The sequence below is a fragment of the Antrostomus carolinensis genome, unplaced genomic scaffold (genome assembly GCF_000700745.2).
Source record: "Antrostomus carolinensis isolate BGI_N321 unplaced genomic scaffold, ASM70074v2 scaffold20082, whole genome shotgun sequence".
Taxonomy (NCBI): Eukaryota; Metazoa; Chordata; class Aves; order Caprimulgiformes; family Caprimulgidae; genus Antrostomus; species Antrostomus carolinensis.
This window is the reverse complement of record NW_010300400.1, coordinates 10823-21710: the sequence shown is the minus strand read 5'-3', so window position 1 is coordinate 21710 and position 10888 is coordinate 10823. Positions and strand designations below refer to the sequence as shown.

General features: G+C 38.3%; 2 protein-coding genes across 2 annotated transcripts in view; both read right to left on the bottom strand.

Annotated features, from left to right (window-relative positions):
* LOC104521201 (acyl-coenzyme A synthetase ACSM4, mitochondrial) overlaps positions 1 to 2958 on the bottom strand; it is an 8891-nt gene extending 5933 nt beyond the window's left edge. Inside the window, exons 1-4 of the mRNA XM_010163128.2 lie at positions 2697 to 2958; positions 1615 to 1825; positions 989 to 1196; positions 464 to 607 (exon numbers count right to left, since the gene is read on the bottom strand). Coding sequence (XP_010161430.1) covers positions 464 to 607; positions 989 to 1196; positions 1615 to 1825; positions 2697 to 2897 — 764 coding nt within the window. The 5' untranslated portion in view covers positions 2898 to 2958. The remainder of the gene's footprint in view (positions 1 to 463; positions 608 to 988; positions 1197 to 1614; positions 1826 to 2696) is intronic.
* A 3089-nt stretch (positions 2959 to 6047) lies between these two features.
* LOC104521200 (acyl-coenzyme A synthetase ACSM3, mitochondrial) overlaps positions 6048 to 10888 on the bottom strand; it is a 10618-nt gene continuing 5777 nt past the window's right edge. The window contains exons 7-13 of the mRNA XM_010163127.1: positions 10383 to 10506; positions 9597 to 9677; positions 9346 to 9447; positions 7736 to 7863; positions 7528 to 7627; positions 6777 to 6896; positions 6048 to 6134 (exon numbers count right to left, since the gene is read on the bottom strand). Of these exons, the coding sequence (XP_010161429.1) occupies positions 6048 to 6134; positions 6777 to 6896; positions 7528 to 7627; positions 7736 to 7863; positions 9346 to 9447; positions 9597 to 9677; positions 10383 to 10506 (742 nt within the window). The remainder of the gene's footprint in view (positions 6135 to 6776; positions 6897 to 7527; positions 7628 to 7735; positions 7864 to 9345; positions 9448 to 9596; positions 9678 to 10382; positions 10507 to 10888) is intronic.

The following is a 10888-nucleotide window of genomic DNA, read 5'->3' as shown; positions in this document are numbered from 1 at the left end:
AGAGGAGTCTGAATTTCAATAAAGTAACTTTCCCCTAGGTAGGAAGATAGGGCTGAAGCAGGAGTATTTATGGATGCTGTGCTGGACACCAGGTATTTCAGTTCGAAGGATGCCGAGGAACCAAGGTGATCTGTGCCATCAACATAAACTCTGCCTCTGCTCATCTACATGACACAAAGCTTTTGGCAGCCCAAACAGCATGGTATCTCTTGGTTCTTTGCATTATAGTATTCCCAGCTGATGGTTGTCCTTTGAACCACTCTAAAGAAAGGGTAAGAGATATTAATTCAAAAATACAAACACTATGGGTGATCCTACTTCCCTAGAAATCTGCTGGAGTTTCTAGTCCGATTCCAGAGGGAGAAGGACTGGCACATTGGTATTTCTTATTCAGTAATTTTTCATCAGTTCTACTATGCAGCTTCAATTATCCCATGTTCAACCAGGCCCAAGCTTTTCATACCTTTCACTTAAAAGAGGTCTGAAACCAAGACTACCCTGGGAATGTTCAGTCATCTTTGGAGAACCTGTGGTTCCACTGGTAAAGAAGATCATCATTGAGTCTTGCATCTTTGTTTTGACGCAGGAATGGTCATCCAATTGGTTTCTTTAAAAGAGAGAATGTAATTGTGACTTCAATGGTTGTTTTACACAGCCTTCAGAATGTAATGAAGTACTGCATATTTAAGAACTCCTGTCCCAAATCAGCTTCACAGCAGCTTTTCACCAAATTAGACTAAAATAATATGGAGTTATACTTCCTCAAACACAGACTTCCCCTTAAGAAGAACAGGACAGAAACTTCCCAGTACAAGACCACTGTTAGTAAACAACTCTGATGTGGATCAGCAATCAAGCAGTCACTATTAATACCTTAATATTGGTATTTGATGAGTATTTGTAGTTAACGGATGCTTGTAAATAAGCTTTTGTGGTGAACACGTCTGCTTTCTGCATCATGACTGCAGTGTCACTAACTCATACTCACTTGTGCAGGTCAGTGAAGTTCAGCCATCCCTCCCTACTGCCTTTGGATACGATTAGCTTCGTTTTCAGAAACTGACACTCAGATGCCACTGAGTCCACAGCAGGAGCCAGTGTGTCATCAGTAATGATGCACGTGGCCTTTGACGCCTGGAGTCGATATAGTATGTCTCTGGCTGATAACTGGGATATTCCTGGAATTAAGACAATTCCTGGAAGAGCAATAAAGTTAGTTTGGGATGGCATTTTTCACATGTGATTCTCTTCTAAGAACCTAAACTATTAACTATTCTTGAACTGACCTTTGAGATTAATTTGCCCTGGCACTCCCAAGCCAAGCAGTTATAATGGAATAATGCAGCTGCTTGGACTCTCCTGTAAGGAATGAAATGTGGACCTGTTTGGTGTCTTCCACGGCTCTCCACTGCCTTCTGTCACCTCCATGCCTGCTGCACAGGCCACCTATTCTATGGCACCTAATGCAAATCCTTCAGGACTGCCTGCATAATTGGTAGCTAGGCCACTCAAGAGATTATTACAATACTTTTCCTTTGTAAACCATATACATTCTTGATCCTCTCAAGTGATTTGCATTAACCAGTTTTACCAGTCTCAGATATGCTCACTGACCTGCTCGCATGCAAGCCACAATCACCAGCCACCACTCTGGGACTCGCGGCAGGATCACAATCATTCTGTCCCCCTTCTGCAGTCCACATACTTTAGTCAGCACATTGGCCACTTTCCGAGACAGGAACCCAAGCTCCTCAAAGCTCCACTTCACTTCTTCTCCTTTTCCATTTATCCACCAAAATGCAGGGTTTGATGATCTCTTTCCAGCCTACAAAACACAGAGATTCAAAACCAAAACATTTTCCTCTGAAAGACCATGAAATTATAATACACAAATATGTGCAAATTATGGAAGATTTGAGTATTTCACAACTGGCACATAAGCTATTATTTTTCCCTTGTCCTTAACTGATCGAGATTTGTTATGGATCAAGCTCAGGTACTCACAAGAAATTCTACTTTTCTGAACCTGAAATGTTTACCAGCCCAATTGTTTCCAGACACAAGTCCTAGTCTGGATCCCATTTCGGTTTAAGTCTTATGCTGAGCATAATGCTCCTACAAAATAACAAATAACATTAAATACTTTACATAATACTTCTGATATTCTGTATGGAGTTGTGGAACACTATTAAACAGAAGCAGCACAGGCAGAGGGCAAAATAAAACACCATGAAAACACGGTATCCCAGGACCCCTTCTAGTCTGATTGCTCAGGAAGAGGGGAGTTAAGTGGTCACTAACTACAGGGCATCCTGACAAATGCAGAATCCACTTTGGAGCAAGGCAATTAAACATTTGTGGGAGAACTTTCCCTAGCGTGCAATGTTACCATTATGTTACCTGTATTTTTATGATGTGAATATCTAATATTATAGTACACAGAAGGAATAAGCACAGCCATTCCAAGGTTAAATCAAAGTCAAAAGGGACCTCTCTTTGCTTTTTCTACCTACATAGGGAGCACCAAGGGTCAGAGACACTTATAAAATAAAGAAAGAATGAGATTTTTGTATAATTTCCTAATGCAAACTGGTTTCTGCAACTGATTTTTTTTTTAATAAAGAAAAAAAACCCCAACTTATTTAAAATTAAATTTTGAATTAAAGTATTTCATCTGCGCACAAAATATCATCTACCTTTTCAATCTCAGACCATTTGTCCAGTACGTCACTTGCAAAATTAAAGTACTTTGGTATTTCCTGTTCACCTCGCCTGATTGACTCGTACTGTGAATATACATCAGAGGTAAGCAGCCTGGGGTGTCCATGAAAAGTCCTATTAGGAGGCTTCAGAGTCCAGAAGGATTTTAGAGTCTGTAATTTAAACAACAACTTCATGGCAGAAGATGATGTATGTAGATGCTGCAGACTATGTAAGAAAATTAGCAGAATTGTTGTTATGAATCCTGCAACAAAAAAAATGGGGGGGGAGGGGAGAGAAATTAATCTTGAGATTATCCAAAGACAATTCAGTTCTGAATTGATGAGTTATTAATTGAAGTCACTTAGGCTAGTCACAACCAAATGACTGTTTTTAACCATTCAATTAAATGTGAAGTTCCCCATGCTGCTTGCTTATATTTTTTACCACCAGCTTTTTAAGGACTGACTGCTTCCATCAAGATTCTCCCTGCTTTAGATTTTACAGTTGCTGACTGACGTATCCATCCACCACATCTATCCCAAGAATTTTCACTTCAGTGATCCCTTATGTAGGTCCCCAAATTTAATTTAGATGCTTCCACATTTGTCTCTCTACATAGACACCTCTTCCATCTGTACTCACCATAATGATCCTAAAAGCTTTTAAGTACAATTACCTTCTTCTTTTCCATTGCTACTCATCTTTTTCCTTTCTTTCTCTCTTTTTATATTACCATTATTATTATTTTCAGCATTCGAGAAGATTGCTTCAGAACTGTGCTCAATTAAAAATTTTAATGCTGTTTAGAGGCTCCTCATAAGTGCACATGAAGATTATCAAATATGGGGGAAAAAACCAAAACAAAACAAAACTGGCTTGTGTCTGGAAGAGCTGCAGTCAGACAGGAGCCAGTGGAGTCCTGGTGGCCTATGATGATTCTAAAACTTGGGTCTATCTATTGATTTTCCTTTTTCAAACCCCAAACACAAGTTACTAAACTCAATACAAGGTTAGGTGAGTGACCGTTGAAATACAGGTTAATTTTCTTTTCTGTTCTTACAAAGGATGAAGCTAGGAACAAAACTAGGAATAAAATTATAGGTAAACACTCAATTAAATAATTTTCCATGTGGAATTCCTGTGGCCTGAGCAAAACTAAAAAGTTTTGCCCTTTGTCCCAGGTTTTTAAGTACATTTTATATTCATTTACTTCTTGTTCCGTGCCTTCAACCATAACCACTTATCCTTACTTCTCTGATAAATGGATCTCAGTTTTGGTCAAATTTTATTCCCCAGGAAAAAGTAACTTATTTAACAGTGGCATTATTTCCTTATTCCTTAGCATGAGCTTTTACAGAACTACTTCATCTGCCTATCAGGTGAATAAACTCAAATACCTAGAACTTGCACAACTTAATTTTTTCAGTGACACCTGACAGCATAAAAAATCTGGATGCAGATTTTACCCCTAGAACAGATGCTTTGCCAAACTCAACAGTAATGCACGGTATTCTCCATGCTATGTGGAGACTGTAGTAGAGAAATACCAACCAGCTGTAAATTATCCTATATGCTATCACATTTGCTCCTCAGAAAAGAATCACAGGACATGGATAGAAAATTGTTATTATGTCCCTAAGTGCCACCCACTTCAGAATCAGGATTATAGAGCAGAAACTTACTTATGTGATACTTACATTTTAAATCAAAACTCTATTAACAAGACCTGGTGGAAAAAAATAATCTAAAAAAGTTTTACTGGTGAAAAATGGTCTCTTTAACATTCCCTACATTTGTTCATAGAAAATGCACATTAATAAGGGGTTTTATATCATTAGGATATACATTAATTTTTATTGGTTTTTTTCTTACTCAAGAAAACAAAAGTCAGTAAAAGTATTAAGATTTTTGTTAAATGTAACCTTTCTTTGAGGTTGTGACCTGTACTGTTAGTGCTAAAAAACAATGGATCCACTTTGATTTCTTTAACAGAAAAGCCTAAAGATTTTTATTATTCTTTTTAATAACATAGTAAGATATTTCTCATTTCTTAGTCTGCTCTAATCCTATGATTTAGCTATAATCTACATATTTCGGAGCACTGCAATGACAAAATCTACCAAATAGCCCGTGAGAGGAGAGAAAGAACATTCAGGAACAGCATTGAAGACTGGAAATGGTATTAAAGAGTGGCAAGATGAAAAACATTTTAAATCCAGGATTCCCCAGTGGTCGACAAAAATGTCTGCAAAGTTTTGCAGTGAGCGCCTTCAACAGTTTTTAGCACCATTTCATCTGCAAACTTAGAGGTGAAAATGAAGTAAGAAAAGAAGTATCAAGAAGACACAGTCCTCCGAACTGCTGCAAGAATCAGAAATTATTTTTCCAAATTCTTCTCAATGATCAGCAACACTAGGAATTCAGACAAATGACGTTTTCCTGACCTGTTTGCTGTGGACAGTATAGACTGAGAGCTGGCTGGGGCAGATCCTCTTCATTCGGCTCATTCAGCTTTCAGGACAGGTGTTTCCCAAACAAGGCACTGCAAAGATTAGCCTTTTTCTGGAGACATGAGACCTGGACACTGTCAAAAAGGATGTGGAGTGAAACCCCTTCTACTTTATCATTTACTTCTTTTGAAGTAATGAGAACAGAACATAGCACAAAACAGACCAGGCAGCACAATTCTTCCTGTGAAGTAACCTTTTTCTTGTAATAATTTACAACGTCGTTAATTGTGCATAATTTGCACCTTAACCTAAAGTACTTTGTATCTTCTCTTTTCCCTCATTTTAACCATTTAAGTAGATCACAAATTCATCATGATGAAGAGAAGCAGTTAAAGAATACGTCTTTCTTCTTCCACTCAGAAAGAATTTGGGAATGTTACAGTGATAGTTTTTAAAGAGAGAATATCACTTCACTGCTGATACTCACTGCAGGACAAAGATTATTTTTATTAATTTCTCATTTATTTGTAATTAACAAAATGTTGTAAAATGTTGTAGTTACACTTTTTTTTTTTTTTTAAGGAAGCTTTTTATACTAATTCCAGTAAAAAAATTTAAACCTTTGTAAGCTCGTTGATCCATCCCTTCTCTCTCCCATTCCTCATTCTTAATTACTTGCACCTTCTCCCTTCCGAAAATTTGTAGGTTGATGACAGAAGTGGTTTTAATACCACACATCCTCAAACCACACATTATAATCTCCTTTTTTTCCCCCCCGTAGCTTATTTTTCCATATGTTCTCCTAGTGTTCTGGGTAATGACCACATGCCAAGTGTGATGTGCTATGGCTGGTACAGATGATGGAAATTTTCTCTTCTCAGTTTCCAGATCATGTTATACTCTTCCCCACTCTTTGTTCCTTAGAACTTTTCTCTGGATTTTCCCAGTAGTTGTCTTTGGCAGATCTTGAACAAACTCCACCTGAAAGGCAAAAATGCTCACTTTTAGCCAAATACATTCTGATTCATCTCCCAGGTGCAAGGAAAGACACACCTTTATTATGGCTGAAGTAAAAAGATGGGAAGGTACATGGCTTGGGGCTGGGATGGTGAAATTTGTTACTACACATCTTAGCTGACTGCACAGGCAGTACTTGCAGAGGCAAGTACCACAGTCCTGAAGAGATGAGTGCTTCAGCTGTCAGGCCAGGGAGTTACTGCCGTTTTTCTTGGTTGTAAGGGATGGATTCCAACCCCTCTGGTGCCAGTAGGAACTTCCCTTTTGCTTTGGCTGACAGTCTGAACAGAGCTCAAGGGAGGAACTGGTATGAGCTGAATGCCTGGCCCATGTGAGTTGCTGTGAAAACCACAGTATCTCATAAAAGGAAGACTGGACCCTGCTAAAGAGAAGTTACATTACCATTTCCTCCCTTTGGGTCCTTTCTAGCACATACAGTGAACCAAGGCCACAGCTGCAACAGAACCTGTAATTTACTTTTATTTTACTTTATTTAACTATTATGGTTGGAGTGTTTGTCAGGATGCAGTTGAAAAGAAACTGAGGCAGGACAAAAATTGTTCAATTTTTTATACAATTAGATCTTTCTTTCTGTGGTGTACTTACCTTCCTCGGATACTTGTACGGTGCAGTCACCTTCTTGACATGTTGCTGAAGCTCTTGAGTTAATTTTTCTGGATCGTGTGATACAAAAGCAGGAGCTAAAACAACGAAGGCTTTGACTACCTGTGCAACAAAAGAGACTCCATTAACTTCCATATGTGGCAATAAAGGGATATATTTGTTGCCAAAATTGAGTATCAATGTTCAGAATGCAAATTTTTTTTTCTTGATTCCCCTTTTCATGGGTTTATTACAGAATGCAGTGTCATGAAGGACATACTCTCCAGCATAGGATTTTTGCTATTTTTCCACCTTTTTTTTCCTTCTTAACTTTATACATGACTAAACTTTCAAAAAGCTGTAGAACAGAAAAAAAGACAGCTGAAAGACTCACCCCAAGGGTCAAAGAAGTGTTGCAAAGTTGAAAAATATAAAAAGAAGAATTAAACACTCTGGATATCATTGCCACTATGTGCTTAGTGACAAAAAGAGAACTAATCCAAATACTATTTCTCAGACAAAAAGATGCTACAGGAAGTCTGAAGAGTCAAACTTTTCTTCCACATCAAACTCTGCTAATAGGGAAAAAATTCTGAAATTCTAAGATCTGTCAAGATATGTTTTTATAATTTTTTAACCCATTTTAATTTCAAAAATCTGCAACATATTTAATTCCAAGGAAGCCTAGTACCTATAGGGAACTTGATGTTTAGAATAAAGTGCATTTCTTTCTGTATTTTTTTTCTCTTTTTACCTCCCCTCGAATTGGATCAGGACTGCTGACCACAGCTGACTCTGAGACTGCAGGGTGTTGTATTAATGCACTTTCGACTTCAAATGGGCCAATACGATACCTAGGAGAAAATGCAGATATGACAGTCATAGCAAGCTAGCCATTCAATTGGTCTTTGCAGATTGAATTTTAATGGGCAAATGAGCACATCTAGAAGCAACTAACTTACCCAGAAGAATTAATTATATCATCACCTCTTCCAACAAACCAGACATATCCTCCTTCATCCATAATCCCTCTGTCCCCAGTGACATAAAAATTTCCACACACAGAGGCAGCAGTTTTTGTTGGATTATCCTGAGAAAAATCAAACATTTCAAAACATGTATCCCATTGTTAGTGAAATGTAATGCATTTACTTTGCAGTGGTGCTGAAAATGATCAAGACAACCTTTTAAGTTGTTCTCAAAATAAGTATGTTCAATACTATTTTATGTCTTCATGTAAAAAAACCAGCCGCATTAATTAGCAGTTTTGTGGTGGAAATATGTGAGAGGTGGAAAAGAGCATTTGTGTATATATGGATTCATGTTCTAGGGCAAAAAGGCCATGCTACATTAAACTGCCCATCCATCACAGCAAATTACTAAAATGCATAACCCACTCTCTTCAGATGAATGATTTATCCTTTCAGGGTGTTGCCACAAAGACCTCCTGTCAGTGGAAATTTTTTACTCCTTACTTTTGAGATCAAAACACAAATGAGGTGACCTACAGGAAAAACTTTATTATCTACATTGATCTATGGGGTCTAGATTACAGGGGAAAAACACCTTGACAAGAGAAGACCTAACGAAAAATCAAAGTAATAGTATTGAACCAAAAGAAGTTTTTTATCACATAGTGAGCAATTACTTTGTGCAAGTTGCTGTTTGAAGATGTTACAAATATCCAAATATTATGGGGGGTCAGAAGAGGATTAAACACATAGATAGGTTTCCCATAGCTTATTCAACATGATGGTCAAAATGCAGCAGAGAATATCTTTATATTTACCTGTTTCTAGTGTTTTCTCAAGTATGTACTACAATTCAGCACCACCACAGATGGAATACTAGCTTAGATGTACCTTTGGCCTGAACCAAAGCGGCCATTCTGACTTGGTTTTTTTAAGCTCGTTCTGCTTTCAGTGGGTAGAGCATTCCCATTTGAATAGCAATGTTAGATTACATATGCCACTACCACAAAGCCATATGATGATCTTCACGTAAGGGTTTTATGCTGTAGCTTGTCTTTGTGCTGTTGATCTTGGGCACATCATCTGTGTGACAGGCAACTGTACAAAGGGTTTCTCTGACACCACAGACACAGGCATGCTGAAATGTGTAACTTCTAAAGATTTTAATGATCAATCTGTGGGTACCTCTGCCAGTGGTATGAGGGAGTATGATACTTGTGCTCTTGGGAAAGCCTCCCTGAGCTTCCAAGGTATTAGAGTAACCTTTATGGGCTTCCTTCATTAATCCATAACCAAGGATAGGAGTAGAATGGAAGGGAAAGGAGTGATGCACTGAACATGAAGCCCATGCCAACTGCCAGGTACAGGTCTGGAACAAGGTGTGTCCTGGTTCACACTGCATCTCAAAATTATACTCTGCCAGTCAGTCTGTTCCTGGAATAGCAGACCAACATACTGATCAGGCTCGAAGCCCTCAAGCAACCTAGTGAGACCTTGTGAAGATCCTGGATGAAATTCTGCTCCTTTAATAAGTCAAAGAACTTTGCCATGGGTCTCTCTTGAGCTTCTCAGCAAGCACAGACAGACCAATTCAGATTTACCAAGTACTCAGAGAACAGACAGAATGGTCGTGTCGGTTGAACTCGGACAGCAATGTTGCCTTCCTCCCCTGCAGGCAGAATAGCCCCATGGTCATCTATGATCTGCAGAAAGGACATATCATTATTGCTTTGATTAGCTCTGCAAATTATCTGTTATAGCACAGTGCAGGACAGAGAAGGGACACAGATAGCATTGCCTCACTTGTGTACCCACAACTGCAGCTGAACTGAGATGTGATATATCAACATACCTGCACATCATAAGGGGGAACAGCTTTTCCCAAAGATCCAGGTTTAATTTCCATTCCTTTCATATTGGCACATATTGTCACCTGCATAATAGATATTTTTTTTCAATTTGTGAAATATCTCGTAGACTTTTTTATTGTTTGCATTAGGTATGACATCTCTTCATGGCTTTGTTGTGACAAGGGCTGAATCAGGACTAAGGCATTTCAGGTCAGCCATGTGGAATGAGGTTGCTTGTGCTCAGGCTGAGCCAATGGGTTCTTCTGCAAACACTTGAATTTGCAAGACAGCAGATGTGAAATTATTACAGATCTTATTTCAATAATGGGACAATTAATTTGGGACTGTATGAAGGGTAAGAGGAGAGAATGCCTGAAATCTGACTCTTAATAGCTTCGTTAATGTTCACTTACAGCGAAGTCTGAGATGTGAACCGATTTAATATTTTTGATTAAAACCCTGGACAAGCCAAATTGATACCCAGAGCAAATAATTTCTTTTAGTTTGGCCTTTTAAGTAAAGATGATGAAGAGTTCTACTACAAGTTATTTGATCTGAGGTAATCTCTGTCATGTGTTTTGCAGGGGGCTGAACTCTAACCATAATATTTCCTATAAACACTAAAATGTGCAGCTAGCTGATTTTAGAACTATATAATTATATAGAGCCTCCTTTTAATAAAGGTCATTTAAGTGATTCTCACCTTTTCCATTGATTTATCAAGCACACTGTGCTTCCAGTATTGTTACCTTTGAAAAGGCATACTGCAAGAATTAATGTAAACGTACTGTTTCAGTCTGGCCATAACCTTCATAGATATCCAGCCCTGTCTGGATTTTCCACTTTGCCATCACTTCAGGATTGAGTGGTTCCCCTCCAGATACACAGTGATTCAGACTCATGAACTTGTAGCTTGAGAGGAATAGCAAATGAAACAATTTTCTTAACTTCTGAAAAGAGCAGTGAATGGTCTTAACTGAGCAGCCTCTCTCAACTTCCAAAGTAAGTACATCTAAAACTTCACAAGCTACTTTGGAAATGCCAATAATCATCCTGTTAGACAGTCCTGGATTGGACTCCTAGATCGCCCGTGTTACCACTGAGGATAATGTGGTTTATCTCTGTGTCACTGGAAGTAGTTTTTTGCTAGAAAAAAGTGAGTAAAGGTGGTTTCTTGGAAGAACTGACAAGAAAGGATAAATCTGAATAAGCCCATCAGATGTTCATGGAAAACAGTTATGTGCCAACATCCAAGATCGAATAAGACATTGAGAATTTTCTAGAGCAAAAGGAA